At 55.2% G+C, this 27,891-nt stretch overlaps 10 protein-coding genes across 10 annotated transcripts; 4 read left to right on the top strand and 6 right to left on the bottom strand.

The window, feature by feature from the left end:
* Positions 1-771: 771 nt before the first annotated feature.
* On the bottom strand, positions 772-3,940 carry N656DRAFT_774594 (Pkinase-domain-containing protein). Its single transcript, XM_064814296.1, has 5 exons — positions 3,426-3,940; positions 2,744-3,329; positions 2,093-2,682; positions 1,668-2,037; positions 772-1,605 (listed from the first exon to the last, which is right to left on the bottom strand). The coding sequence occupies exons 1-5, from the start codon at positions 3,471-3,473 to the stop codon at positions 1,133-1,135; spliced, it is 2,067 nt and encodes a 688-aa protein (XP_064673924.1). The 5' UTR covers positions 3,474-3,940; the 3' UTR covers positions 772-1,132.
* An 895-nt stretch (positions 3,941-4,835) lies between these two features.
* On the top strand, positions 4,836-6,487 carry N656DRAFT_834257 (PCI-domain-containing protein; the record flags this gene model as incomplete). The annotated part of the gene is made up of 2 exons (XM_064818716.1): positions 4,836-5,684; positions 5,746-6,487. The coding sequence occupies exons 1-2, from the start codon at positions 5,140-5,142 to the stop codon at positions 6,485-6,487; spliced, it is 1,287 nt and encodes a 428-aa protein (XP_064673923.1). The 5' UTR covers positions 4,836-5,139.
* Positions 6,488-7,058: 571 nt separating this feature from the next.
* Positions 7,059-8,308, bottom strand: N656DRAFT_765335 (UMP-CMP kinase; the record flags this gene model as incomplete). The annotated part of the gene is made up of 2 exons (XM_064813402.1): positions 7,059-7,723; positions 7,927-8,308. The coding sequence occupies 2 exons, from the start codon at positions 8,306-8,308 to the stop codon at positions 7,059-7,061; spliced, it is 1,047 nt and encodes a 348-aa protein (XP_064673922.1).
* A 944-nt stretch (positions 8,309-9,252) lies between these two features.
* Positions 9,253-10,793, bottom strand: N656DRAFT_701125 (uncharacterized protein; the record flags this gene model as incomplete). Its single annotated transcript, XM_064810920.1, has 2 exons — positions 9,253-10,305; positions 10,362-10,793. The coding sequence occupies 2 exons, from the start codon at positions 10,791-10,793 to the stop codon at positions 9,253-9,255; spliced, it is 1,485 nt and encodes a 494-aa protein (XP_064673921.1).
* Positions 10,794-14,792: 3,999 nt separating this feature from the next.
* On the top strand, positions 14,793-16,826 carry N656DRAFT_240274 (uncharacterized protein). The gene is made up of 3 exons (XM_064808982.1): positions 14,793-15,490; positions 15,559-16,545; positions 16,603-16,826. Exons 1-3 carry the CDS (start codon positions 14,970-14,972, stop codon positions 16,631-16,633), a joined length of 1,539 nt encoding a protein of 512 aa, XP_064673920.1. The 5' UTR covers positions 14,793-14,969; the 3' UTR covers positions 16,634-16,826.
* Positions 16,827-17,589: 763 nt separating this feature from the next.
* On the bottom strand, positions 17,590-19,374 carry N656DRAFT_745276 (uncharacterized protein; the record flags this gene model as incomplete). The annotated part of the gene is made up of 4 exons (XM_064812898.1): positions 18,908-19,374; positions 18,421-18,840; positions 18,007-18,320; positions 17,590-17,936 (listed from the first exon to the last, which is right to left on the bottom strand). Coding segments are annotated over exons 1-4 (1,152 nt in total), but the record flags the coding sequence as incomplete, so codon positions are not given.
* Positions 19,375-19,934: 560 nt separating this feature from the next.
* N656DRAFT_834251 (uncharacterized protein) lies at positions 19,935-22,017 on the top strand (the record flags this gene model as incomplete). The annotated part of the gene is made up of 3 exons (XM_064818715.1): positions 19,935-20,013; positions 20,155-21,767; positions 21,826-22,017. 3 exons carry the CDS (start codon positions 19,935-19,937, stop codon positions 22,015-22,017), a joined length of 1,884 nt encoding a protein of 627 aa, XP_064673918.1.
* Positions 21,990-23,185, bottom strand: N656DRAFT_774587 (uncharacterized protein). The gene is made up of 3 exons (XM_064814295.1): positions 22,942-23,185; positions 22,543-22,674; positions 21,990-22,465 (listed from the first exon to the last, which is right to left on the bottom strand). The coding sequence occupies exons 1-3, from the start codon at positions 23,061-23,063 to the stop codon at positions 22,426-22,428; spliced, it is 294 nt and encodes a 97-aa protein (XP_064673917.1). The 5' UTR covers positions 23,064-23,185; the 3' UTR covers positions 21,990-22,425.
* A 1,980-nt stretch (positions 23,186-25,165) lies between these two features.
* N656DRAFT_794666 (DNA damage checkpoint protein rad24) lies at positions 25,166-26,204 on the top strand (the record flags this gene model as incomplete). The annotated part of the gene is made up of 5 exons (XM_064817317.1): positions 25,166-25,226; positions 25,291-25,597; positions 25,649-25,890; positions 25,961-26,031; positions 26,091-26,204. The coding sequence occupies 5 exons, from the start codon at positions 25,166-25,168 to the stop codon at positions 26,202-26,204; spliced, it is 795 nt and encodes a 264-aa protein (XP_064673916.1).
* A 397-nt stretch (positions 26,205-26,601) lies between these two features.
* N656DRAFT_240133 (uncharacterized protein) lies at positions 26,602-27,880 on the bottom strand. The gene has a single exon (XM_064808981.1). The coding sequence runs from the start codon at positions 27,572-27,574 to the stop codon at positions 26,804-26,806; it is 771 nt and encodes a 256-aa protein (XP_064673915.1). The 5' UTR covers positions 27,575-27,880; the 3' UTR covers positions 26,602-26,803.
* Between the last annotated feature and the right edge of the window lie 11 nt (positions 27,881-27,891).

Genomic DNA, 27,891 nt, shown 5'->3' with positions numbered 1-27,891 from the left:
TGCCTTGATTAGTGAAGATACGACGATAAAGTGGCAATTTCTGGCCAGGCTTGCGAAGATAGAGAGAGACGGGATGCAACAGCTCAGCAAAATCGAACCTGGCTTTGCAATTACAACAACAGATGGCGAAGCAGGGCCGTTATAGCAGATTTGGAGGGCTGCTCTAATAAGTGCTCTTCGCAAACATGGAACACCAGCCCCGAGACAGAGTAACTGTGTTATCAATACATCTAGATACCCCTTTTATTTCAAGAAGGACTCTTCGTACTATGTGAAACTTCTCGCCATACTATATGGGTCCCAACTACCCATACAAACCCCTAACCCTAACATCCCACCCCATTCTTATCGCTCACCAAAGCGACTACTCTCTCGCGCCTCCAACGTCAAGATCGCGACCATTCCTCTTCGCGAAATCGATCGCCACGAGCATTACCTCGTGGCAGCAGCGCAATTGCCGCGTTCAAGCTCTCGCACCTGGCTCCAAGGCAACAGCCGCGTTCCACTTCTTCGTCAATCGCCGTGATAAGATTCTCGGGCCCGGCGAATCCAAGGTTCATTCGCCCGGCTAGATGACAGCCAAGTTCAGTCGCTTCCTCCCGCCCGGCAGTTACCGCCAAGTACAAGACCTGACCACGAATCTGTAGAATGGAATATAGAAAGTGAGCAAGGTCCTGAAGTGGAAGGAAAAGAATGGTAGATGGGATGTCAGGGTTAGGGGCTTGTGTGGGTGGTTGGGACCCGCATAGTATAGGGAGAAGTTTCACATAGTACAAAGAGTTGTTCTCTATATTTCCCTATGGTAAAACTGGTGATAGACCGCTAATACATCTCCTCCCCTATATAATTACTATGCCATCCTCGCTATAATCCCACCAGGCAACTCCTTTTCTAATGCCAGTCCCAAAGCTCGCTCGCTTGCTCACTTGGACTAGACAAAGTTTCAGAAGGAAAAAACGCAATGTACCCCGACACTAACACAAGCCCAGAAATCATGAAAACCCCCTTACACCCCTGAGCGAACATAAACATGGAGTAAATGGAGATGAAAAGCAAACCCCATGGAACTCCAAAACAAATCCAGTGATTTTAAAACCCGAGCCCCATCACCACCCCAATAATTCACCCTCTCTTAACGGCCGCCCTTACCCTTCGCCTTCCCTTTCGCCTTCGACGCCTGTGCATTCCCAGCAATGTCATTCGTCGGATAATTGCTTCCTGGATCGTTACCAAACAACTCCTGGTCGCCCTTGCCACCCAGAGCCATGAACTCGCCCGGATCACGCTGCTCATCAGGGCGCGGCTCCTTCCTCGGCGCCGTAGCCTTGCTATTGCCGGGGTTCTTGGAGTAGATCTTGACGTCCGGCCGGTTGTTGTTGCCAGGCACGCGGTTGACGACCTGGGCCGTGTTGATAGAGCTCAGCAAAGTCCGTTCCCTCGTCACGCCGCGGCGGCTCATTTCCAGGCCGGCGAGGCCGCTGACGAGACCGTTAGTGCTGTCGTTGACCCCAAGCTCCTTCTGCGTCATCCACGGATGGGCGAGACACTGGTCGATGGTGAAACGCTTGTTGGGGTCGACGACGAGCATTGAGTCGATCAGGTCGACTGCGTGGCTGAATTAGTACAAGGCCACGTACAAATATGCGGAATAAGGACGAAGAACTTACGAGCTAAATCGCCAATCGGATCCCAGTACGGTGAGGGATACTCGTATAGCCCCTTCTTGATCTGGTCCGAGAGTTGGTAGGGAAATTGGGGGCTGTAGAGCTCGTCCGAAAAGGGAGGAAACCCGCAAAGGCAGATATATAGCACTACACCTAACGACCATATGTCCACGGCCTTGGTGTATTTGCGTCTCCTGCTGTCGACAAGTATCTCGGGCGCCACGTAGCTGGGAGTGCCACAAAGCGTCGTGGTGAACGACTCCTCTCCAATGATCTTGGCAAGCCCAAAATCAGCGAGCTTGACGTTTAGGTTCTTGTCCACCAACAGAATGTTCTCGGGTTTGATGTCCCGATGAACTATATTGCGGTCGTGCTGCACAAGTTGTCAGTTTGTGACAAGTGGCTAATGGGCGAACAATGAGGCTTACCAGGTACTTGACTCCTTGGAAAAGCTGTGTAAAGAGCTTGCGGCATTGGGTCTCGGACAGGCTCTTCTCATTTACGATATAGTTGAACAGTTCGCCCTCGGGCGCCAGCTCCAAAACCAGGTACACCGCATTCGGTTCGCTGAAGGTATCTTTGATACACAGGACGTTGGGGTGGCTGACACCCATGAGCATGGCGATTTCCTGCTGGAGGCCTCCATCCTTGGATATGTCGTCCGGGCTGGTCTTGGTGAACACCTTGACTGCGTAACGCTGGCCTGTAGACTTCTCGATGCATAGATATACTTCGGCAAAATGGCCTTTTCCGAGTTTGTCGACAAGTCTGTACTGCTGCAGGAAGGCGTTTGCTTGGCGATTCTTGGGGTATCTGAAAACGAAACGAGCCTTGTCGAGCACGGCGATCTCGTCGTGCTCCTTGAGCTCTCTCCGTTGGTTCCGCCCAACAAGCGCATCGTTGACAAATGTTCCATTGCTCGAGAGATCCTCCAGGATAGCAACCGTGTCATTACCTTTGTGCTCGGTGAAAATTAGGCAGTGGCGATTCGATACACTTCCGTCATTTACGATAACATCTGCTTCCTGTTAGTTACGATGGCCCACCTGCCACGAAACATGCTCCACGAAAATGCTTACCGCACTCGGGATGGCGCCCGATCAGGTATCCTCCGGCCGGTAGGCTCCTGGCGCTGCTTGCCTGATCTTTGGGCGGCGCCCTTGGGCCCCTTCTACCGCCCCTCTTGGGGAGTGTCCCCGTAGAGGCGTCTTCTGAAGGGGTGTCTGGAAGCGCACAGGACTCTCTCTTCCTCAGAACCACGCAAGTCCCTCCAAACCGTGTGTCAAGGGGAAACAGATAACCCCACACGCCTTCCTTGACCTCATCTTCGACCTCGTCCGAGAGCGGAGCGTTGGGGTCTACATGCTGTTGACTGAAAGCTTGCGTGTCCTGGGGCGGCGAGCTGAATGCAAGGGCTTGCGAGTAGTTCTCGTCGTCGTGGCGGCGTGTGATCTGACTCAGACGACCCTCTGGCGGGGTCGCCGTCGCTTCTTTGGAGAACTCGTTGGTACCCTCGCTGGCGATGTGGGTCACAGGCGAGGGGAGCTGATGTAGTGCCTGGACGGGCGTCTTGAGTCCATCATGATCATTGACGCGCTGTGATAGTAGCCGCTCGGAGCGGCGGGGCTTCTTGAAAGATTCTTGTTCCGCGTCTCCCGGCGAGCCCTGCAGCAAGAGTATTAATCGGCGGAGCATGGCTGCGGGTGTAACGCCACCGAGGACAGGGCCTGCGGCGGAAAAAAGACACTAAAGGGGACCTACGGAAACTCGGGCTCTCTTCAGATGGCTGCCTTCAGATCGTGGAGCCATGGTGGGAGAGCTGAGATGAGCAACACCGTACCGTGACCTGGAGCTTAAGTAGTCAACCAGATCGGCTGGGTGAGCCTGCAATTCGCTAACTGCAGCGTGACAGTTTGCGAGAGCAAGGGCAAGGGTGACGGGAGGGTGTGAAGTGTGTGGCCTGGTGAAAGTGCCTTGTAGACACTGGGGCGGCCTCGTGGGAGGGCTCAACTTAACATTACAGCGGCCGTCACCACTCTAGCTCAGTGGAGGATTCAGAAAACTGGAAACCTGGAACCTGGAAACCGATCGGGACCGCGCCTCAGCGGCCTCGCGCGCTAGAGCTCCTGGCCTGTCAGCGGGAGGCTGACTCCCCGTTTGGGGTCAAGGGGCGGGCCTAACAATGATCCGCTGCACCCCACTCTAGCCGTCTTGGCTCAGATGCAGGGGTTCACTTTGGAGATGCAAGTGCAAGCAATGTGTGTGTGGTAGGGCTGGTCATCTCGTCTTAAGCGTTGGGGTCAAGTGGTTTGTCCATGCATACTGTGTAGTCTAGTAATGTAATCCATCTATGGAGTGCCGTATTGCGTAAGGTAGGTGGTATAGGTACCGGTGCCATGTGGGCGTGTTGGATCAGACTACCTAGGTACCTATCGGCAGTCACACAGCTACAGCCCGTTTTGCCACGTTATAAAGCTCCAAATAGCATGGGGACTTTTTCTTGAAGCTTGGAGGGTCAATCAGCCTAACGTTATGTTACTGCCCCGTTCGAACCACTGAGGCCGACCCTCAAGCGGCCCTATGCTGCTGGGATCTGAGCTCGATGGAAACTTAAGATCGTGGCTCAGAGATCGGTTGGAGGCCTTTCGGGCCCCTGGCCTTGAGCGCGCAGCCTTGTGTCGGTGCTTGCTAACATTCAGGTTCCAAGTATGGTTCGCTCTCGTATCATACGGCGTAGCATCATGACCTGGCATTGCCTAACATGTAGAACACTTGGCGGCTTGATGCTACACTCGGCGATGGTTAGGGGAATTTGAATCGACGGTGTCTCCTGTCAGGATTGTGGAATTAGAGTAATCACTTCGTCACTTGGGATTATAGGCCCTCCCGTTAACTTGCCGGTAAACGTTGGAATAGAGCGAGCGGCTTTCAAGTGAGATGACAGTGGGTGGAGCGACTGGTAGAGTCGGTTGGTTAGTTGCATGCATGTTCATGTGGTGGGAGAAACAACGAAGAGCTGTTTGCAGCACAGACACCAGCCCCACTTTCCCAAAGCGCCCACAAAAACACTCGCTTAGCTTTCCATTTTCCGCTTAGCGTCCAAAACACGTGATCCTCCCGCACAGAACGTCTGCTCACTAGCAAGGGAAAAATGGCTTCGGATGCGGGGCAGGGAAATTCTGGCTTTGTAGGCGAGGATAAGGAGGGCAAAGGCAAAGGCAAAGAAACCGCCATCCTCCCGCCCCAATCGACCACGCAAGGCGGCAATCCGGTCGCATACGACGAGAAATACGAATCTCCGCCCGGGGACTCTGAACTGCCTTCGTACCGCTCTGCCTTGTTCCTCAGCAAAACCCAGAAGTTCCAGGACTGGAACTACACCCGGCGGGCGTGTTTCATCGCGACCTTGGAACTCAAAAAGCACTGGGAGTTTTACGGCAGCAGCCCGATCTGGAAGGACGCGAACTCATTCAAAATGGCGTCGTCTCCTCAGCTTCTCTTTGTCGATGGCTCTTTCGCAGAGCTGGCGCAGGAAATGGCCGACTACATCCAGGTCGGCGAGCAGGTGAAGTCGCTGCTTGCCAAGGAACAAAACGAAGAAGCCCTCCAGGCCATCGTCAAGGCCTCAAGCTACCTCAATCAAGTTCCCGAGAAGGAGTTTACCGGCGCCTACAATCTCCTCATCCACTTGGTTCTGCAGTCCAGCGACTACAAAAAGTACCTTCCTGCCATCTGCGGAAACCTCCTCAAGCCCATCACGTCGTCTCCTACTCACGGTTTTACCCTTGCCGCGAACGCGCTCAGCACCATCTTCAACCTCCTCGACAAGACCAATCCAGTGCGGTACCATGTCTTCATGCAGATCGTTCGCTTTATCCGCCAACACGGCCAGTTTGACCTGCTCAAACCCCGGTTACCGAACCTCGAGGGCTGGTTTGCCGCGTGGGAGACGGATGAGGAGGACAAGCGCAGGCTTTATGTAGAGGTCGCCGACGTTGCGGGAGAGGCTGGCGACGACGAGTACGTAACTTGTCCGGGGTCGTGCGTCTCTAGGCTGCACACTGACTAGCGGATTACACAGGGAGGCATACCACTATCTCGTCAAGGCCATAGCCACGTTCGACCGCGAGGACCAAGAGGAAATCACATCGGAGGAGGCCCAGAAGCTCTCACTCAAAGCCACCCGCATGGCCATTTCATCCCCTACCCGTTTCGACTTCCAAGATCTCCGCGCCCTGCCCAGCGTGCAGGCGTTGAGCGACTCGCACCCGGTCTACGCACAGCTGCTCGACATTTTCACCGAGCAAGATCTCGAGGATTACAACGACTTCAGAGACGAGCATGAGGGCTGGATCGAGAAGGAGAAGCTCGACCACGAGAAGCTGCAGCGCAAGATGCGCCTGCTCACCTTTGCCAGCCTGGCCGCGAGCACGCCCAACCGCGAGATTCCCTACGCCAACATCGCCCGCGCCCTACAGATTCCCTCCGAGCAGGTTGAGATGTGGACAATTGATGTGATCCGCGCCAAGCTGGTTGAGGGCCGGCTTTCGCAACAGAAGCAGGTCTTTTTGGTGCACCGGACGACCTACCGCGTCTTTGGCGAGAAGCAGTGGCGTGAGCTGGGCACCAGGGTCGACCAGTTCAAGTCGGTCGTCGACCGGCTCACCGCCGTCGTCCGCAAGGCGCAGGCCGACGCTGAGGCGCAGCGCGAGCGCGAGCAGCAGGAGATTGAGCGCAAGCTTGCCAACGTCGGCATTAGCGGCGGCCAGGGCGGCGATCGCCGCCGCCAACCGCCGAAGCAGCGCACCGATGATGATGACTGAACGTGGGGCACAGGAGTCTTGAAGAAATGGGTTTACGATCGTGGCTAGCCTTTTTCACTTGGTTTTGGGCCCGGAGTTGAACCAAAAGAGGGAAGCTAGACTACATTTGATGGTGCACTTTTCGCATGGGTAGATATCCAGGGCACCAGATACTAACTGACCGGGTTGGGTCTTGCACTTCTGGGGATGGCGGGCTACGGTTCGGTAATGCATGCGTTTCTCGTGCAATGATGGGCATTGCACTAGGCATAGGGGAAAAGTTGGGTTTTCCCTCCATTAGGGACTGGACACTGCTTATGACTAGTTACATACAGGACAATGGATGCCTACGAAATGGGAAAACAAAACAAGTGAAAACATGTTTCTCTAAAGGCTGATGATACAAGAAAAGGTGGCAGCGAACGTGCCATGTAAGGCGAGGAACCCTCTCCCCTCGAGTGCTCTGCCGTATCGCTCCGATCCCTAGTCTACTGCGTAGTCTATCAAGGAGAAGATTAGTGAACGCGAAAGTAGTCTTGCCCAAGTACCCCCTCAAGCAACAAAACCCATCAACCAAGACACCATCAACCGTCTAAAGCTTATCCCCAAGTGCCTTTTTAAGCTTGGCCTGGGTATCGGCATAAACCCGATCAGGCGACGGGGTCGCGTCGACTTTCACGACGCGCTTCTCAGCCTCGTAGTGGTTAACAACCGGCATGCTGGTCTCAACAAACGTGCGGAAGCGCTTGCGGATCGACTCGGCATTGTCATCGGCGCGCCCGCTCGTCTTGCCGCGCTCCAGCAGGCGGCGCTCCATTTCCTCCTCGGGGCAGTCGTAAAACAGCACCAGCTTGGCCGGGCACACCACCTCCTCAAATTTCAGCGCCTGGTCCATCTTGCGCGGGAAGCCGTCGATCAGGAATTTATAATTGTTATTGCTGCCCGGGTTGTTGTTGGACGACTTTTTGGAGGAAATGGTATCCCGCATGGCGTTCTCAAGCAGCGCCACGGTAACCTCCATGGGCACAATCTCGCCGTTCTTGATGCAGTCGCGTATCAGCTGCCCGTACTGCGACCCGGGCCGGTCCTGCTCGGCCCGCAGCAGGTCGCCCGCCGACAGGTGCGTGAAGCCGTAGTCCTTGACCAGCCGCGCGCACTGTGTGCCTTTGCCGGCGCCGGGACCGCCCAGGACGAAAATGACGGTCACGTCTGAGGCGGAGAAGGCTGGGGTGGTGGACTTTGTGGGAGGAGGCATTTCTGTGATGGAAGGGGGGAAAGGTTAGTTGGGCGACTCCTTTTTTTTTTTTTTTTTTTTTTTTTTTTTTTGGCGGAAGGAAGGGAGAGGGGTTCAGGAGGCATGATTGCGCCTTGGTAGCCATTCCAGGGCAGGTATGTTGTCGCATTCTGCCTGCCCCTCTTCCGTCTTCATCCCCTCTACCGATATGACCCAGCCAACGTACCTATCCGTTGATTAACCAACAAGATGTAGCCCCCGCTGCCCAACGCAATGACAACCAGGAACGGCCAGAACTTGATCTGGTTGTTGTTGCTCCTGCGGGGAGGAGGAGGCGGCGGTGGTGGTGGGATGTTCTGCCCGCCTTGAGAACCGGAGCTGTACGATCGTTGCGCGGTTGGTTGCCGACGGAGGAGGGAAGAGGGATAGTGGCTAACAGGGCGACCCGCGCGAACAGGTGCTGAGGACGAAGAAGACGCCTGGCGACGAAGCGAGAATTGGAGTTGTTGCTGTTGCAGCAGCCTCGGGGGTGTTGTCACGGCAGGGCCGCGGCAGCTGTTGCGCATAAATTGACGCCAAGCTTGTCGTCCAAAAGCGTTCGCGGCCATGATTTGTCGCTAGTTCGCTGCAACAATGACGCAGGTTTCTTTCGACGCCTCGAGTAAGCTTGATTCTGTCAACGAGTGTGTCCCGACAAACCTGTCTCCCTCATCAGTTGTTCAATACCTCGGCCAGATCATAATATTTGTTAATGCAGGGGTGGAAAGGCTTTAAATGGTATTGGAAATTTTAAGACTTGTTTAGCGTCATCTCATCTGTGACAAGGGGGGATCAAAGTGTAGCAATTAAGACACCGGTTCATAACATCCCCTAACCCCTGAGATCTTCTCGCGATGAAGCGTCTTTCAACTCCAACCCGGTATCACGAAACAATGCCGCATTCATAATAATGACATTCAGCAGCCATACTGTTCTCTCAACGGATGCGCTGACGCGAAGTCACCTAAGCTGCTGCTTCGAACGAAAAACATGGAATGAAGTCGTCCCCATATAGGCGGATCACTTTCAACGGCTCCTAAAAGGCCCGACTTATGCACTTGAGCTTGAATCACAACCAACCATGCAGTCATACACAGATTATTGGAACCCAGATTGGATTGTTCACATCTGGATATACTTCCTCAGCGCCAGTCTAGCTCAGATTTGGTCCAAATCTGCTCAGCTACACCCCCGACCGATGCCGAGAGTCACCCAGCATCGTCATCATCATCGAGGTAATTGTATTGTACACATCCCCCGACTCCCAGCCCTATTAAGATAGATAAAGGTACCCAAGATTCCAGCCCCGGTGTGGTATTCACGCTCAACGCCACCTGGTATGTTCCACCGATAAAGACAAAGGAAAATCCAAATGAAGATGGAAGAAAAGAAGCCGACAGCCTCCGCTGCAGCTCCGCTGTCCCTTAAGACGGATGAAAGGAAATATATATGCAATACCAAAGTCCCGGCATCAGCCGCCGCACTCCCCCAAAGCTTCCTTTTGTCAAGCGGGCTACCGCGGGATGTTGAATGTCGTCTGGAGTGGCGGCGGGCTCTTGATTGCCTGCCCGGCATAAGCGCCGGGGATCGGGACGGCCTCGTACTGCTGCTCGCCCTCTGCCACGGGCGCGGGTTCGTTAAATGTCGCCGAGGGCGCGGTAGGGGTCGCTGGCGAGAGATGCTTTGGCGTTGCCGGTGTCGCCGGGTTGGCTTTCGTCGGGGGCGCCTGGAGCTTGAAGCCCGTCTGCGGGGCGGAGAAGGTCGACTGGGGGATGATGAGGCCCTTCCCGCCCGGCGTGAACGGCGACGCGCCCTCCTCAATGTCACCGAGGGACTTGTACGTGGACGGCGGGAAGCGCGGCGAGAGGGCGTACTGCGAGAACGAGGGCGACTTGGGGCCGAATCCCGGCGTGTTCGGGGCCGACTGGGTTCGCAGCTGGGCGAGGTAGTAGTCGGACCGGGCCTTGTCGCGGAGGTCCATCGACTTGTGGAGCTTGCGCTTCGACCAGTAGCGGTAGAAGACGACGCTGTACAGCGTGATGCTGATGATTTCGATGACGAGCTCGATGATGATGCAGATCAGGGTCCAGTCCTGCAACCGGCACACGAGCGCGTAGTCAATATCTTGTGCGGCACCCTGGAGCTGCGAGCGGCGGTTCTGCACGCAGGCCCAGCCCCACAGGTCTTGGTTGTTGCTGTTGCTCCTCGAGTGCTGCAGGATACCAGCAGCGGCTGCCCACATGGCCATGCTGAAGATGAACCAGCCGACAGCGAAGAGGGTGTAGTAGACGCCAACCTTCTCGGCCCTCTTGTGCCCACCGCGGCAGTAACCGACGAAGACGCCTATGCAGATGATGAGCGACACGCACGCGCAGGCAAGCACCACGATCTGGGGCCAAAGCGGCGTTCCGGTGGCCCATACGGGGAGCGTGCTGAGAGCTGGAAGGGCCTTCGTGGCATTGAATATGGCAAACGAGGCCGAGAGCATGGCCAGGATGATGAGACTGCAGCTGAAGCTGACACCGCGCAGGGCGAACTTGGCCATGCGCACGCGAGTCTTGATTTTCTGTTGAATTTGTTAGCCATGCTGCCTCGAGGCTTCAGGCCAGGAGAGCATCTTACCAGATCCCGCGCTTGGTCCTTCTCCGTGTCCTTCTCCCTCGCTTCCAGTATCTGCTCCTCCTTGAAAGTGGGGCTCAGGGGATTCGAAAGGCCACGCCCCGGCGTCCCAGGCACCTTCATGGCGCTCTTCAGTGGTGACTTTGGCGTCATAGGCATGGTGATGGCTTCCCTGTCGGTTCCGCTTCCAATGTAGCCAAAACCGACATCACCTGGTTGCGCATGGGCAACTTCTGACTTCTCGGAGAACGGATTCCTCTGCGGCTCGATGGGTGAGTGAACAGCGGTTGCCTCAGCAAACCGCGGTGTCCTGGGTGGCTTGGCTAAGGAAGATGATGTTGATGTCGAGGTTGTGGTGGAAACTGAGCTAGCAGACATGCTTCGTACTGGCGTGAGGTTCAAGGCCATTGGCCGTTTCTTCTCGTCGGCAACCATGGTTGCTTAAGGGGAGCGACCGTAACCGTCGGGCGTTGCTTTTGCGTAGAGCCTATACAAGGGACAAGAATGAAGGGAAGAGACCAGTCTTCGACTTCAGGGAAAGAGGAGCTCTGCAGGTCTAAGCCGACTCAGACAAGAGTAGCTGTGGCCTGGTGCAAGCTCTGGGCAGAAGTGAACCAAGGGAAGGATGGGAATATGAGAGTCCAGCTGCCAGGGAAGAGAGATAGCGTAACGGGGGCGCCTTCTGGGGGCAATGGTGGTTTTGAATAGCCGCTGCGTAACGAGCAGAGACACAGCACAAGCAGATCCGGCTTCTGCGGGAACCGCCACTGCATGGGACAGTTGAGTAAGTGGCCCGACGGGATGCAATGGAAGCAGTGGGGACACCTACACCGAGCAGGGGGGGAGGGAGGTCTTGCTTGGGAAATGGGAACAGGCAAGCTGATAGGGCCGAGGCCTCGAACTGCCAATAAAGCCCGGCGACTCGTGGTGGGAAATAGACGCCCACCGGGACAAAGGAGCGGCACTGGTGTGAGGTAGTGCTGTGAGTGTAGGGTGGCCCCAAAGAGCGACCTCTGGCTGCAGATTCCGGTTACAGGGATGGGTTACACTCGAGGAGAAGAGTTGAAGGTACACATTGTGCTAGAACGCCCGTTTTGAAGATCGAGTTTCGTCAAGGTTAAGCACACAAGGAAGCGGCGACACGCGGAGGGGGAAGGGACAAGAAGGAGCTGGGAGCGCTGAGTGACGACCTGGGTAGATAAGCCGTGGCTACTCGAATGGTGTGCTATATCCAGCAAAGGGGGGTTGGATTCTTCAATATAGCACCTCCATGGTAGTAAAAAGTGCCTGGCTTCCACGGACCACGGAAGACGGTACCGATGGACGTGCATCCCGCACAGCACAGATAACATGGGATACATACACTGCACCATGTTTGGTTTCCCATACCTCTTCTCAATTGGCAAGAATGACGACGCCTTCATGTTGGGTTGATGTCCATCGCGCATTGTATCGCCATCGGGCTCTTCGGCCCCTGCTTGGACACTGTTCCTGAAGTAGTTCCTATGCCGAGGACAAAGTCTTTGAGGTGAGCCACGAGACTCGAAAGCAAAGAGACGAATCGTGACCGGGACTCGCATATGCAAGTGAGCAAATCTACTGGACGACGGTAACTCAAAGTCTGGGCCCTGCTCTGCCGAGTTGGACAAAAGAGGTGCGAGGGATAAAGTGTGATAGGTGCGAGGTTGCGGAGGGGAGGACTTGCCAAGCATGCCAAGCGCTTCTTGGAGGGGCAATGACCCCTGTGGTTGGTCAGGAAGTAAACGATGCCCAGCTGCCCATCGACAGCAACCGCCCGACCCCTGCTGCTCATCGCCTTCCGTGCCGCCAATCACCGGCCCCGCACTCCGGGGGGGCCAAAATGCGTGCGAAACGAGTGCCCAATCAGTGGGCTGATTGCCGTGATCGAGCTGCCGGCCATGCAGGTGGGCGGCAAGCCGCGCCGCACGGGCTGCCGCCGTCGTCTCTCTCCCGCCTGGCCCAAGCACCGAGGGTCTGAACCCTCGCTCTTGTGAAAAAGACTCTTCTTCGCCAGCTGCCGCTGCTGCGAAAGTCCATGCCAGGGAAACATGCCACTTTTGCCTGACCTTTTGATCCTTCCCCGCCTTTTCATCCAAACATTTTTGACGCCTTGACCTTTGACAGTTGTTGCCCGCTTCCTGATGATATCCGCAGCAAGAACATGGACATGCATGCTACATGACATCTCCAGATTCTTGATTTGGAATATCTTGTCCGTACGATTTTCGCATCAATGTATTTCGTACTGACCACCCTATGCAGTCAGCATCACTGTATCTGTCTGGATAAAGATCAAGACTTGCCAATACTTCATTCGGCTCTTCCCAACACACTTGGTTTTGCATGATCACTGCATAGCGAACCAGAGTTCTGCCCACCACGCTCTGTATTTTTAGCCCTCCTTTACGATATAACGGTGGTGGTCTGCAGGAGGACGAGCCCGATCATAGGGTCTCATTCACTTACTCGGCTGGCTAGCACAGAATGGTGCTCTTGTGTAACGAAGCGAAGGGGATTGCTCCAACTTAGCCTATGGTGAGAGCCAGGTCCAAATGGCTGACGCTCTGCAGATGTCTGCCCATCACACTGGTTCGCGATGCGTAGGCGGACGTTGCTCTCCCTACCTAGCGTATGTACTAATTATAAGTCATGTCGGGCATGTGGCAACAGGTTTCTAGACCCCCGAGTGTGCCCTGAATGGCCATGTATGTATTGTACACGGGTAGCTGTCTCAGCTGCCGTGGAACGGTATTTGTATGTACAAGCAGCCTGGGCAATCTTGCAGAGCATTTGTCAGGAACAGTAGAGATGATCAGTTCTTTGAAACGAGACACACCGCTGCTCTGCATCGGAAAGGTATCTCAGATAGATTAACGCCGGCTCGAGCCTGGTACATCGGGAATCGAATTTGCTTTACGGCGTTGAGGCGCTGATGGTTTCCTGGATCTCGGAATCGGATTGCTCCTTGGCCATGTTCGGCAGCTTCCTCTCCCGGGGGCAAGGCTCGCCATGAAGCTGAAGCACAGCCTCGGTATCTTGACCGAAGCTGAATTACAGAGGTGTGCTGGTGTGCAACGGAGGCACTGGACTATGCCATACACAGTTGATCTAGGCTCATCGATCTCGTGAAAGTAGCTCATCCCAACACCTAGACAGCTGCAAGCTGCCGGGTGTGGCCGCAGCCCTTCGCAAACCTGTCGGCCTGGTGATCTAGGTCGGGATGACACCGTGGGGGGCCCGAGCAATGCCACCCAATACTAGCCTTCTAGCCAGTATGCCGGATTCCTCGACAAAAGCTGGGGTCAAACGGCCCTGCATTTGCATGCGGGCATGGCCGGGGGAAGGGGCCCGACGTCTTGCTGCCCGATTTTGATGAAACAAGCGATGAGATCGTATGCTTTGGAGGTTTCCAAGGTCTAGCCCACCTCCGAGTCCGCCTTATCCTCAACGACTGGTTGATGAGGCTTACTTAGCTTGCTGTACTGCCAGCAAATCGTCTGTGCCGAAGAAAGCACACATACCACTAGGGTAAGCTATGTTACCCTCGGTGGGCAGCAAGCAGCGAAGGGCACTCTTTTGACAGTCCAGGGTTCAGTCAGTAGGCCTCTCTGACCAAGAGGACTGATACGTCTGGCTTAGGCATCGATGAAATTGCATGTTGTAAGATTTATGGCCAACCGGGAAAGAAAATCGAAACTCAGAACGCTCTTCCTATGCCTGAGTTAAGCAATCATCGAATGGCACACTAAGGACCAATCCAAAGACGGGAGGAAAAGAAGAAAAATGACCTGCAGAATAGAACGGGAAGAGAGAACAAGTGATGGAGAGTGAAACCTGAGAGTTGCTTCTACGATGGAATCAGAGGACAGCAAGGAACAGAGTCAACTTGATCTCTCTAGTATGTTCATATATAGTATATGCAGCCCACTTACTTCTCATGTTCTATAACCGTTCACCTTCTACAGTGCCACGGCATATGACGTTTCGCACCACCCGGTTACTTGATAGTTGGCTTGTGTCCCGCCGTGATGGAAGCTCCGTCAACTCTCAGCAGAACCCGGCGCCGATGGACCCGGATGCGGTCATTTGTCCGGACTCCGTAAGACGCTTCCCTGGAGATGGCCGTTTCAACTAGGAGCAGCTTCAAGCCCGCAAACACCGTTTTCGAAGAGAACAATATTAGCATTAGAAGTTGAGCTCATTGTCTGTTGTGTGATTTCGTTGTTGCTGTCTTTATCGGCGTTCGTTGGATTTACGGATAAGCCTTATCGACAACGTGGGGCAATTACGCTAACTGAATCTAGCATAGCGGCAGTTGCTCCTCCAGCAATCAGTTGGCAGGATTGATTGTCAGGCCTAAACTATGACTGCACACGAAAATCGAGAAATATCGACGACTCATTCTTGCACATCGACGACATTTGCCTCGCAAGGAACACCGCACCGTCGACGAACTTGGGGTACAGAAATTAGTCCCAACTCACCGCCCACGGCTAGCGTCATCATCCCAGGTAGACCTTACACAGCGAACAATCAATCACACAGAGGAGGGGCGGAACAAAAAAATATTTGCTACCCCGCGAATTCATCATGTCGGCCAACGGTGACAAGTTCGGCAACGACATCGAGTCCGAGTCCGACTCGGGCAACGAGTCGCACCTCGACGCTCACGAGTCGGATAACGAGGTGGCTGAGAAGCCCATCAAGTCCGCTCTGAAGAAGACAGCCGCCCCTGCCCCTGCCGTCCAGCGGCCCCCGCTCCCGCCACAGACAGACCCCAAAGACCTCGATATCAAGAGCTTGAACCCCCTAACGCCCGAGATTATTGCGCGGCAAGCGACGATAAACATTGGCACCATCGGCCATGTCGCTCACGGAAAGTCAACTGTGGTGAAGGCCATTTCGGGAGTGCAGACGGTTCGTTTCAAGAACGAGCTGATCCGCAACATTACCATCAAGCTTGGATATGCCAACGCAAAGATTTACAAGTGCGACAACCCAGAGTGCCCGCGGCCAACATGCTATCGAAGCTACAAGAGCGAGAAGGAGGTTGATCCTCCTTGTGAGCGGGAGGGCTGCTCGGGGACGTACAGGCTACTACGTCACGTATCGTAAGGCGTCCTTGCTGCTTTGCGCAAGCCTCCTAGATGCATTCCTGGGGAGACTGACTCGGAAATAGCTTCGTCGATTGCCCTGGTCACGATATTCTCATGAGCACTATGTTGTCGGGCGCTGCCGTCATGGACGCTGCGCTTCTGCTCATTGCCGGAAATGAATCTTGCCCCCAACCACAGACCTCGGAGCACTTGGCGGCCATCGAGATCATGAAGTTGGACAAGATCATCATCCTGCAAAACAAGGTCGATCTCATGCGACAAGAGGCGGCCAAGCAGCACTATGACTCGATCCTCAAATTCATCCGGGGTACCGTGGCCGCCAAGTCGCCCATCATCCCCATCTCCGCCCAGCTCAAGATCAATATCGACGCCATCAACGATGCGATCGTCAACACCATTCCGATCCCCCCAAGAGATTTTTCCATGGATCCCCACATGATTGTTATTCGGTCGTTTGATGTCAATAAGCCCGGTGCTGAGATTGACGAGCTCAAGGGTGGTGTTGCCGGTGGTAGCATTCTCCACGGTCTACTAAAGCTCGGCGACGAAATTGAGATCCGGCCCGGTATCGTAACGCGTGACGACAAGGGCGACCTGAAATGCACGCCCATCTTCAGCCGGATCGTCTCGCTCAACTCGGAAGCCAATGACCTCAAGTATGCCGTTCCTGGTGGTCTTATCGGTGTTGGTACCCGCATCGACCCTACCCTTTGCCGAGCCGATCGTCTGGTCGGTTTCGTCCTGGGTCTAAAGGGGCGTCTTCCGGAGATTTACAGTGAGATCGAGGTCAACTTCTACCTTTTGCGTCGTCTGCTCGGTGTCCGGACCGCCGACGGAAAGCAAGCCAAGGTCGACAAGCTGGCAAAGAATGAAGTTATTATGGTCAACATTGGCTCTACCTCAACCGGTGCCAAGGTTGTCGCCATCAAGAAGGATGCCGCCAAGCTCCAGCTGACAAGCCCAGCCTGCACAAATATTGGAGAGAAGGTTGCCCTGAGCAGACGTATTGAGAAGCATTGGCGTCTTATCGGCTGGGCCACTATCGCAGCGTAAGTCCTAATGAACCATAGCAGACTCAGAGTTCACATTGCTGACATGTATTACAGTGGTGTAACACTCGAGCCCAGCACTAAATAGATGTAATTTTCCTTCTATAGTAAATCAAATGAGAAGGCACGAGTTACGAGTGGTCGGTCGTTTCCCTTCCAGGCTCTTGGTCTGTGGTCCCTCTGAGTTACATGACAAGCACACATGGCTTGAGACCTGGAGTGCGCTGATATGTGGCGAGGAGGGGATGGATATGCATCGTCCATAGCTTCGGGAATTTGGAACAGGACTGGTTAGAGCAAAAGGGCGGAAAATTGGGCCTTTAGAGATGATTATGGAGTGATTATGGCAGCGGTGCAGGCCTGCCAGCTTGTTGCGTATTTGCTTGAAATAGCCACAGGCCGGGTAACTCATATTCAGCCTCCTTCTCCAGCATGCGTCTCCTTTTATCTATTCTCTACCGTCCTCTCCCATCTTACTTCCTCACCTTCCGAGCATGCTTGACCAGATTCTCAATGACCCCCTCAAATGCCTCCCGATCGCCTATCTTCTCGTCCGTCCGCTTCTGCCAGTACTCCAGCACCCTCTGCGCCGTCCCTTGCATGGCCTCGAGCCGCTTGACGTGGGCCCGCATTTCGTCGTCCGTCATGCCGTTCAGCGCCGCGTCCGTCATCATGCACGCCTGTCGCGCAGAGACAAGGTCGAACAACCTCTCCGGGTCAACCCTGCCTCCGTAACCACCACCACCCTTGCTACCGTTGCCACCACCACCACCACCAGTCCTCCCAAGCCCGCTGTCGCTAGCCGCCTTCTTCCCTTTCCCACCACCTCCACCTCCCCCCGCGGCTGAGGGGTTCAAGAACCTCCCATGCGCATCCTCACCGCCGCCACCACTGCCGCCTACATAGACGGATGCAGACGACCCGCCAACTCCTCCCCCTCCCATCCCGCCGCCGGGTACCGTCAACCCGAAAGTAACGACCGACGAGCCCGGCGAGTCGTTGTCGAACTCGGACCGGCCGGCGCGGAGCGAGAGGGAGCTGGACGAGGACATGCGGCGGAGGCGCAGCGAGGGCAGGACGAGCTTCTTCTGCTTGGACGAGGCCGGGAGGATCTCGTCGAGGTCGACGGGCACGCCGAGCGAGACGAGGAACAGGCGGCGGATGCGCGAGCGGATCCAGTCGGGCGGCTGCAGTGGCGGCGGGGCGACCAGCTGCGACCAGAGTGAAGCGGAGCGAGGGGTCAAGAAGACGGGGTTGTCTTTTGGAGGTTGTTGATGGGGCGGGAGGGGGGTGGAGGAGGAGAGTGAGGATGGTGGGAAGAGGGCGTCTAGGTAAGGGGCGGTGAGGGAGTAGATTTCGGGGGGGTCGAGGTCCTCGAAGTTTGGGACAGGCTTTTGAGGTTGAAAGGTAGGTGTGTTAGTTGGGTGGTTGGGCTCAGGGACTGGGAGGGGGATAACTTACGAAGGGGAGAGACGGCACGAAAGGAGTTTGGGGCAGTGGAGGGGCGGATGCTCCCTGGGCTTCTTGGAAGGAGGTGTCGTCGAAATCACCAAAGTCGCCCCCTTCGTCGCCTTCTTCGAAATCATCAAAGTCATCACCGAACTCTTCATCCCTGTCGTTCCCCTGCTGCTCGGCAGTGCCCTCCGCAGCGGTTACGGCGCTCCAAGGCGGGGATGACCCAGGGCTTAACGGGGATCTTTTCAGAGCAAGCGATGATTTTCTTCTTGAGCGTGCCGGTGTGGGAGGAGTACTTAGAGATGGTGATATTGGAGTATCTACGCAGTAAAAGGCAAGTCAATACAGGCTATGGAAAAGATAAAACGAAAGAAGGGAGAAAGCATCCAGCACAGAAAGTGGCAGGCTATGCGTCCGTACCGTTTGCTGCTTCTCCGCCCTTCTCTACCCGCTGACCGTCTGCCTTGACGAGCAGGTCGGGACTGGGATCCGACTTGTGCTTCTCGTCAACCTCGGGGTGTGTCACTGCGCCCTCGGCATCCGGCGCCTCCTCCACCACAGTCTTGGGGATGGGATGCCCGCCGGGCGTTGGCGGCCTGCCCACATGCTGAGGTTCAGGCGGGGACGGGTCACGAGGGTCGGGAATGATAGCTATCTCATCTGGCGCCGCGTCCTCCTCCCTCATGCGATAGGCCTGGGTGCCGGGGACTTCCCCGTAAGCCGGCTTGTCGTCAACCCGCTCAACCCTTGTTCTCGGGATAGGCGAGGCTGGAGACGGAGAGGTCGGGTCGGGCCCGGATTGGGCATCTGAATAGTGCTCTTCCGAGTCGGATGCCTCTGCTGGGAGACGGTTAGTCTTTTAGACTGGTCTGCCCAGTAAGGATGACGACAAAGCGAGCGACGGTACCTAGATCATGGGCGCCTGGGTCAAGAGTGCCTTGCCTGACAGGAGGCGTCAGACTATCCCGCCGTCCCGACATGGTCGCTGCAGATGAGCCGAGCTGTCCTGGCAGAAATAGTGGTGTCTGATTGTTGGCTTGAATTGCAGGTCTCTTATTAGGGGAGTAGGTGGATAGGACCCCGAATCACGGGCAATTGAACCTGGTTTAGTTTTGAGCAGAATGTGTCGGAGATATTAGTGACCACTGAGCTTCTGCCCAGGGAAAATGGGCAATGTAAGTACGTTCAGAAAGAAGTGGTCAAGCCCTCGAAAGCCCAGGTTGGGTATGATTTGAGGCATATGCTGATATGCTCTCGTTCTAGCCAAGATCGATCTACGACGGTCCAGGCCGCCGATGAACAGCCGACAATCCAGGCTTCCTGGTTCTCTCAGTGGGAGATGGACCGGCCAGCTGCCAGCAGGACCAGTGTGTGGAATGTGGAGCAGAAGCCCGGGGCGCAGATCAGAGCATCGAAAATGCTTGGCGCCTTGGTGGTGGGCTCGAGGTGGGGTCGGGTCAAGCCACACCTCAGCAGCTTGGGCCATCGCAGCGTTCTTGGCAAGTTGGCATGTCTGCGCTTCGCTCCAATCAAAGAGCTGGACTGAGCTGAGCTGAGGCTGACACGCCCATCCAGGTTCTTGGCCCAAAAAGTTGAATTGGAAACATTGAAAACAACACAAGAGCTGCTCTCCAACCGGAGCGTGTTGCGTTTGACTTTATCCCAGAGCTTCCCCGCTAAGAATCAAGCCCTTGCAGGTTTTGGAGACCGACCGATTCATTGAGAAATTTGTGCTCCACCAGGCAACGTTCAAGTTAACCACCAGCCTTCCCGTCACTTTGCGCTTCCTTGTCTTGGACGCGCCCAAGTCGGGCAGCACCTTTGATCGCGTTGCCTAGTTTCCCCTTCTTGACAGGATCCTAGCCAGCGTACTAAAATCCCGCAGAGTCGCTTGTTTTGCAGCAACTCGCAGACCGACGCACAACACCGCAAAAATGGCCTTCAACTTCAGCACACCTTCTTCAAGCGCCGCTTCGGGCCAAGCGACCACATCTACGACTGCCCCGGCCACAGGTAGCCTTTTCGGCGCAGCTGGATCAACTCCTTCATTCTCGTTTGGTTCTGCAGCAGCTGGCACAAATACTCCCCAGACTGGAGGTGGCTTGTTTGGAGGGTCAACGGGAACCAGCGGGCCTACTCTCTTTGGTTCCTCAGGTGCTACGAGTACGCCGACGAGTGCGCCCGCAACCAGCACACCGTTATTCGGCCAGACAACGAGTGCTTCTTCCGGAGGAAGCTTGTTTGGCGGCGCCAGCAAACCAGCAGGAGGGAACATTTTTGGTGGTACCTCGACACCAGCGGCAGGGGCGAACGCATCCTCCACGCCTACGTCAACCAATCTGTTTGGCAGTCAACCCGCTACCACTGCCGCGCCCGCTGCTGGCACACAGGGAACTACAACAGGTGCCTTGTTCGGATCTGCGGCTAGTGCGCCTCAGTCTGGATCAGCCACGCCGGCGACGGGTGGTGGCTTGTTTCAAAACACTGGCACTTCTTTGTTCGGCAACCAAGCAACTCCTGCGAAGCCCTCATTTGGAGGGTTTGGATCCACGACACCGGCAGGGGCGCCTCCAGCCGATGCGTCTAAATCTGCTGGGTCCAATCTGTTTGGGGGCGGTGGAGCTTCGTCAAGTACTTCTGGGAGCTTGTTCGGCCAATCTACGACTCCAGCTTCCACCACCACTCAATCACAAACCGGGACTGGCGCGACGACCGGATCAGGCAACATCTTCCAAGCTAACACTGCTCAGACGCCTGCTACGGGAGGTTTGTTCAGCAACGCCCAACCTGCTACTTCCACACCCAGCTCTAGTGCGCCTTCCGCAGCCACCCCGGCTACAGGCCAGCAGTCGCTCTTTGGCAGTGCGCCTACCACGTCCTCTCCGGCAGCGTCGAGTTCGACTGCACCCAAGCCTCTGTTTGGAAATGCCCCTGCAAACACAACCGCGGCATCTACACCTAGCTTGTTCTCGTCAACAACTCCCGCCACCACAGCAGCCACTGGCTCCACAACGGCGGCCGGTTCCTTGTTTAATCTGAAGCCGTCGACCACTGGTGCATCGGCCACCCCAAGTACCACCGCTGCGGCACCGAGCCTGTTTGCGTCGCAGACTGCTTCGACCGCTGCACCGGCTACCACCAGTACGACGACCGCTGGCAGCACTACCGCCCCCGCAATTTCCGCCCCTGCAGCCACCACTGGGACTAAACCGGCCGACGCCACGGCAGCTCCGGCTTCGCAGAACGCGAAGCCCGCAGGTGGCGCCTCACTGTCGGCTTCCACAATGGGGCCGCCATCTCAACTACCCCGGCTCAAGAACAAGACAATGGACGAGATCATCACGCGGTGGGCGACCGACCTGTCAAAGTACCAGAAAGAGTTCAAGGAACAAGCGTCCAAGGTCGCTGAATGGGACCGAATGCTGGTCGAGAACGGTGAGAAGATTCAGAAGCTTTATTCGAGCACCTACGAGGCCGAGAGAGCGAGCAATGAGATTGAACGCCAGATCTCCAACGTGGAGAGCCAGCAGGAGGAGCTCTCATTGTGGCTGGACCGGTACGAGCAGGATCTGAACGAACTCTACGCCAAGCAGGTAGGCGCCAATGAGCAGGTGGCCGGCCCGGACCAGGAACGTGAACGCACGTACAAGCTTGCCGAGAAACTGACGGACCGCCTCGATGACATGGGCAAGGACCTCACCAAAATGATCAAGGAGATCAATGACATGTCGAGCACCCTGAGCAAGGGCGGCAAGGCCGACGATCCGGTAAGTAGCACTTTACTCTTTGTAATCGTGCATGGTGCGCTAACTGTTACTTTTGCAGCTGACGCAGATTGTCCGCGTCCTGAACGGGCATCTGGCCCAATTGCAGTGGATCGACTCGAATACCACTGCACTCCAGGCCAAGGTAGCGGCGGCTCAGAAGGCGAGTGGCGCCATGGGTGCAAATGTCACGGCTCAGGAATCGGATGCTGCGGAGAGCTTTTACCGGTCCTACCGGGGCTCGTACAAGTGAATTTCTGAGCGTCGTTAAGTTAATGTGGTTGTGTTGGGCTAGGTGTTGGTTTGTTTGATTAGGGGTTTCGGCAGGCTGTGCCAGGGAAGAGCGGAAAGGACAAGCCGGCATCGTATCACATCCGACGAGTATACTGGACGATGCCGGCTAGTAGTAGCACAGAGCAAGAGCTAGGTAGCTTGACTTTGCTCGCAGAATGAAATATGTACTGTACAAGTGGTTTATCCTACCCCCCGGTGACAAGGAAAAATGAGAGCTGCGTGATTCTTAACGCTTGTCAATTCAAGCAGATGTTAACAAGCACCCATTGCCGGATCCATTCTCTCTCTCCCAAACACATAGACTGATGACGGACTCCGTTCATAGCGCAGGATGATTGTCGGGGGGAGAGGCAGACCAAATCCCATTTTAGTTGTGCTCGCCCCCTTGCTCCCGGGTAATCTCGTCGCTGTTCGAATTTCATATGGAATCAGTCTCCTACTCTTCTCATGCCGAGAATCTACAGCAAAGTAGGGAAAATCTCACATGTGGTCAGAGAGAGCCTTGATGTGAGCCTGCTGCTCGGCAAGCTTCTTCTTAAGCTCCATGAGCTTCTCCTTCTCGCGCATGCGGATGGCCAGATCCTCGTTGGCGCGCTCCCGCCTTTGGAAAGCGTCTCTGTTGTGGTTTAAGGAGGCTGGTTAGCTTCTATCCCTTCAATCGATTGCTGGATTGGGTTCATCTGATGCGATTGGGCGCATGGATGGAACTGTGTACGCAGGAACGCTCTGGCCTGGGTTGAAGAAGATGACTTGGGCTGGGGGCTCGGGAGAGGCGGGTGTATATATGGCAGGCGTCATCTGACATCTATGCACGTCTCATCTCCGCGCCGACGGCCAAAACAAGGAGCTGAAAAGCTTCGTAACTAGTTGGAAAGAAGCTTACCCTTGGCCACCGGACTTTGGCGGTGCGCCGGTGTCGCCGGCCGACAGGGCGCGCGCCGTCGTGGAGAAAGGGCGAGAAAGCATCGCCGTTCGGGCGAGCCGAGTACCAGAAGTGCGCAACATTGTGTCGTGGATTGTTCGAGGAAGTCTCAATTGCGAGAAGCAGTGACAAGTCTGACTGATGAAAACACAAGCTCTTCTCAATGCGCTGCTTTGATGGAGGTGCTGCTAATGTACAGCTTGCTTCGAGCTTGGTGGCCTGATCGTCAGTGCTGACAGCGCTGTGGAGAGCTTTTCGAACCGGACGTCACCGGGCTCATACGACCCACTTTTCTCACCCGCTGTTACAGGTAACTTACGAAGTACGATAGCTTAATAAGCGTATTTACATGCAACTCATGCTTACAGTAATTTTAACGAACACCAAGTAATGCTAGCCTAAGGCATTGCATTTGTTAGCGTCAGGCATCAGGTCTTCTATCCCGTGTCGGGTCCGGGACCCCGGGCGACTCGCGGGGCAGCGGTACTGACACTGCGAGTTACCCCGCAGGAGCAAGAGCCCCTCTCATGAGGTGATCTTGAAGGGCTCAGTGCCGACAGGACTATGGATACCAGAATGAAGATGGCATCCATACTTTAGGTACGTTACCTACTGTTACCTGGCCGCCTACGTTAACTGGTGAAAAAAAGATGAGTTATGTAGTACTGTGTAGCCGCCGTACTAATCACAGTTGTAAGCAAGCGTGTCCCTTCTTGAGAAGGCAGTTAATTTTGGCCGATGGGCCCTGGGTTCTCAAGTTCCCATAGCTCTCCGATTCACTATGTACCTGCATTGCTGCGTTGGGGAGGAACGAAAGGGTTTGCCTATCAGCTCCTGTCCTCTCCATCTCAGCAACCCCAGCAGTACAAGCAGTCTGAGGCAAGCGGTTGATTATCCAAGAACCAAGATTCGGGTGTTGAGCTCGGGTTGGATCTCAGAGTAAACCCGAGATGCAATCTGATAATCTTGGAACTTTATATCTACGTTAGGCTGTTGGTGCAACATTAGTGCACGCTGCGTCGTGGCCTAGCACCGGTAGCCACCTCCCAGAAGTAGGACAGCTCGGACGGATTTGTTGAGGTTGAGCCGCATGAATGAAACTTCCTCAAAACTACGTTATGCGCTGGGCTGCTGCTGCTGCTGCTGCTGCCCGATTGCTCGTATCTCATCGGCGATCGCCAGTAGAAAGGTAGGTGGCATACATGTCTCCGGCCAGGCATCATGGGGAAGAGGAGCGAGACGACGCGACTTAACATTGTATCTACGCGGGTGGCTCAGTATGTGTATGCACTAAAGTTGGAAGTTGGAGCGCCGCTCTCGAATCTTCATCAGTTTCAAATTCAAGGAGCTTGACAAGTGACGTACATGCTTGGAACTGCGCCGGCGCCAAAGAGAGCTCGTCACGTGTTGGCCTTGGTTCCGGGGGTCCTTTAACAGGAGTGCCGTGCCAGCCCCAATTTCACTGGCCGCCAGCCCACGCATCCCGCCCTGTGTTGTCGCTGTGCTTCGCCTTGCCCCTTCCCTCATTTCCAACTTTGCATCCAAAACCGGTCACGCTGCCCCGTTTTCGTTTCCTTCCCCAAAACATCGAACGACCTCACCGCATTCGCAAACCTTTTTGCAATTAACCCTCAACGCCGCGACTTTTCCGCGATCATCGTCTTTGACTTCCTTTCGCCGTCCTAAATCCTCAAGAGGTGAGTCTCCCTTGTTCTCCCTCCGCTGCCATAAGCTGCATACAATCCCGCCTATTGTCGTCATCGACGATGCGACCGCACCTTGCCTTCCAACTCCAGAGCCACTCTCACCATATCCTCGTCGCCCCGGTCTGGAAATTCAATTGCCCCGAAGACCAGCGAAAGCCATGCAAGAAGCCTTCGTGTATCACAGAGCCCAAAGGCTGGACTAGGCTGCGCATCCACCCCACCGAGAGCGGGGAGCCTCTCCCTCTGCCCGCCTTAGTCGTGAAGTCGGGACGGCGCATGCGCGTCAGCACCAGCAGAGCTGTGGGAACGCGATCTGAATCATGGGCACAACAGTGTTGCTTCTTGCCCTTTGTTTTTATTCTGCTTTTGTTCTGTGTTTTGGTTTTGCCCGTACACGCTGAGCTCACCGACACGAAGAACCCCACCTGGTCCGTGATCTGCCGCTAACATCAGTCTCCCAGACACTCAGATCAGAAAAAATGGGCCACGAAGATGCTGTCTATCTGGCGAAGCTCGCCGAGCAGGCCGAGCGCTATGAGGGTATGTATACCTAGATTCCGAATATCTCCGTTTACTGATGCTGACGCGCCACTTCGCCCCACAGAAATGGTTGAGAACATGAAGATTGTCGCCTCCGAGGATCGTGATCTTACCGTCGAGGAGCGGAATCTTCTGTCTGTTGCCTACAAGAACGTCATTGGTGCCCGTCGCGCGTCGTGGAGAATTGTCACCTCGATCGAGCAGAAGGAGGAGTCCAAGGGCAACTCTACCCAGGTCGGCCTGATCAAGGAGTACCGCCAGAAGATCGAGGGCGAGCTCGCCAAGATCTGCGAGGATATCCTCACTGTTCTCGACAAGCACCTCATTCCCTCGGCTAAGAACGGGGAGTCCAAGGTGTTCTATCACAAGATGTTAGTGCCTTCCCTGCCATGTTTCATGATTCGTGACTGACATCCCCATAGGAAGGGTGACTACCACCGCTACCTCGCCGAGTTTGCCGTTGGCGACAAGCGCAAAGACTCGGCCGACAAGTCTCTTGAGGCTTACAAGGCTGCTACCGAGGTTGCGCAGACGGAGCTCCCGCCCACTCACCCTATCCGTCTTGGCCTTGCCCTCAACTTCTCCGTCTTCTACTACGAGATCCTCAACGCCCCTGACCAGGCCTGCCACCTGGCTAAGCAGGCGTTTGATGATGCCATTGCCGGTGAGTTATCCTCCACCGGTCTCAATGCATGAAACTGTTTGAAAGCGTTTCTAACACGGCGGAAACACAGAGCTCGACACATTGAGCGAGGAGAGCTACAAGGACAGCACATTGATCATGCAGCTGCTCCGTGACAACTTGGTACGTTTACGGTTCGGGAAGTTGGGTGTGGGGGATTGGTTTTTACTAACATGTCGTAGACTCTTTGGACCTCGTCCGAGGCTGAGCAGCCTGCTCCCACCGGTCACGCCGAGGCCCCTCAGCAGGAGGAGCCGAAGGCGGAGGGCACTGCGGAGGAGCCCAAGGCTGAGTAAGCGGCCTATTGCGTGTCTCATGGTCTCTTGATAGTGATAACCCTTGGTTTGGTAAATCCCTCGGTGGAAACGGTGTCTTTGGAGCGCGGACTGGAGATCCCCCTCGTACCTTTGCATGTTTACGGCAGATACACACAACCAGGACTTGTGGACTGTTTCTCGCGGCAGCTTGAGGGCTAGAGTGCAGCATTTTGGGGGGCTCTTTTTCTGTTCTCAGATTGCCTGCCTTTTAGACCCTTGACAGAGCGGTGAACGTCTGTACAAGGAAATGCAAAAAACTTTTTCACATGAAGTGTATCGGCCGGTGATTTGCGCTTGTCCCATTAAGGCATCTAGACCGGAAGCACAATTTTCCTGCCAGCACGCCATTCCCTTGGGCATTACAGCCCCAGATATTATTCGAGATGATAAGTATAAAAGTAGATGTTCTGGGGTATCTGTCTATCCAGGACGCTACAATGCAGTCGTAATCGAAATACAGCAATGCTGCTTTCAACTCGGTCGAGGCCACATATAAACACCACAAGGAAGCATAGAATCATCACTGTGCCCCTGCTTTCCAGCTGTTCGTCCTCCATCTCCCTCTCATTTGACGGCCCTCAACAACCCCCGGTCCCGTTCCCGTTCCCGTTCTCATTCCCAACATCCTGCTGCTGCTGCTGTTGATCGCCACCACTACCACCACCCTCGTTACCTTCGTCCTCCTCCTCGACAACAGCAAAGTGCACCCTCAACCAGAGACTGCAATCCGCGCAGCCAATCATCAGCTCGCCCACGTCGGCCGCCTCCTCCAGGTCGTCGGTGCTAAACAGGTACCCGCGCGGATTGCCGCACCGGCAGGCCCGGTAGTACCACCCCACTCCTCCTCCTCCTCCTCCTCCTCCTCCTCCTCCTCCTTCTTCTTCCGCTTCTTGGTCTCCTCGTTTACTGTCGTGATCCTCTTCGAAATAGGCGAGATCGTCCAGGTCGACTGTCTCGATCCCCGTTTGGAAATCCTGCCTGTGATGGCTCTGATTTTCGCTCTGGCTATGATGCCCTTGATTAGTGGTGGTGCCGTTGTCTGTGTTGCCGAGGAGGAGGGACTGGTCGTAGGCTGCGCGCTGGGAAGGGCGGGAGAGGGTTGCATAGGCGGTGGAGATTTGGTCGATTGTAAAGGTTGGTCTTGTGCTTGGAGCTGTTGCTGTTGCTGTTGCTGTTGATGTTGTGTTCTGGTGATGCTTGTTGGTCTTGTCTGGGTGGTGGGAGAGCAGGGCGCGACGGTAGGCCCGCTTGATTAGGCCGGCAGGGTCGTCTGCTGAGGAAACGGCTGCTTGGGAGAGTGAAAGGACCTCGTAGTGGGTTGGCATCGTTGTTTTTATGTCATTTCTCATGACAAGCTTTGAGGATGAAGGGGTTGTGTATAAATGGTCACGTGGAGTTGGTTGGGTTGATGGGTGTCTTAAGGGGGGGGAAATGCAGATAGAATCATGAGAGGCGAATAAGGTGAGATCGGAATGTAAAAAAGTCAAAGAATATGAGAATTGGGCCCGATCACGTGCCACAGTCTGCTCAAGAGCGCTGTGCTAGTGTTCAATCAGCCAAGGGGGTCAGATTTGTTGGTTCGTTTGAGAGTGAACTTGACGGATGAGCAAAAGGGGACTTGAAGGGAGACGTCGGGAACAGTGGCAGATCGACCGTATAGGAGTGG

Source organism: Canariomyces notabilis, assembly GCF_033297395.1.
Source record: "Canariomyces notabilis strain CBS 508.74 unplaced genomic scaffold N656scaffold_2, whole genome shotgun sequence".
Lineage (NCBI taxonomy): Eukaryota > Fungi > Ascomycota > Sordariomycetes > Sordariales > Chaetomiaceae > Canariomyces > Canariomyces notabilis.
The sequence above is the reverse complement of the archived record's forward strand: the minus strand, read 5'-3'. Positions and strand labels throughout refer to the sequence as shown.

What these genes read in the sequence shown, in the direction of transcription:
- N656DRAFT_774594 (XM_064814296.1), bottom strand. Translation starts at nt 3,473, where the DNA reads ATGGCTCCACGATCTGAAGGCAGCCATCTGAAGAGAGCCCGAGTTTCC. An exon ending in CGGGCGCCATCCCGAGTGCG is followed by an intron (nt 2,683 to 2,743) that starts GTAAGCATTTTC and finishes AACAGGAAGCAG; the next exon opens with ATGTTATCGTAAATGACGGA. An exon ending in TCCAAGGAGTCAAGTACCTG is followed by an intron (nt 2,038 to 2,092) that starts GTAAGCCTCATT and finishes CAACTTGTGCAG; the next exon opens with CACGACCGCAATATAGTTCA.
- N656DRAFT_240274 (XM_064808982.1), top strand. Translation starts at nt 14,970, where the DNA reads ATGTCGGCCAACGGTGACAAGTTCGGCAACGACATCGAGTCCGAGTCC. An exon ending in AGGCTACTACGTCACGTATC is followed by an intron (nt 15,491 to 15,558) that starts GTAAGGCGTCCT and finishes ACTCGGAAATAG; the next exon opens with CTTCGTCGATTGCCCTGGTC. An exon ending in GGCTGGGCCACTATCGCAGC is followed by an intron (nt 16,546 to 16,602) that starts GTAAGTCCTAAT and finishes CATGTATTACAG; the next exon opens with TGGTGTAACACTCGAGCCCA.
- N656DRAFT_774587 (XM_064814295.1), bottom strand. Translation starts at nt 23,063, where the DNA reads ATGTTGCGCACTTCTGGTACTCGGCTCGCCCGAACGGCGATGCTTTCT. An exon ending in CCAAAGTCCGGTGGCCAAGG is followed by an intron (nt 22,675 to 22,941) that starts GTAAGCTTCTTT and finishes AAACCACAACAG; the next exon opens with AGACGCTTTCCAAAGGCGGG. An exon ending in AAGGCTCTCTCTGACCACAT is followed by an intron (nt 22,466 to 22,542) that starts GTGAGATTTTCC and finishes AAATTCGAACAG; the next exon opens with CGACGAGATTACCCGGGAGC.
- N656DRAFT_240133 (XM_064808981.1), bottom strand. Translation starts at nt 27,574, where the DNA reads ATGAGAAATGACATAAAAACAACGATGCCAACCCACTACGAGGTCCTT.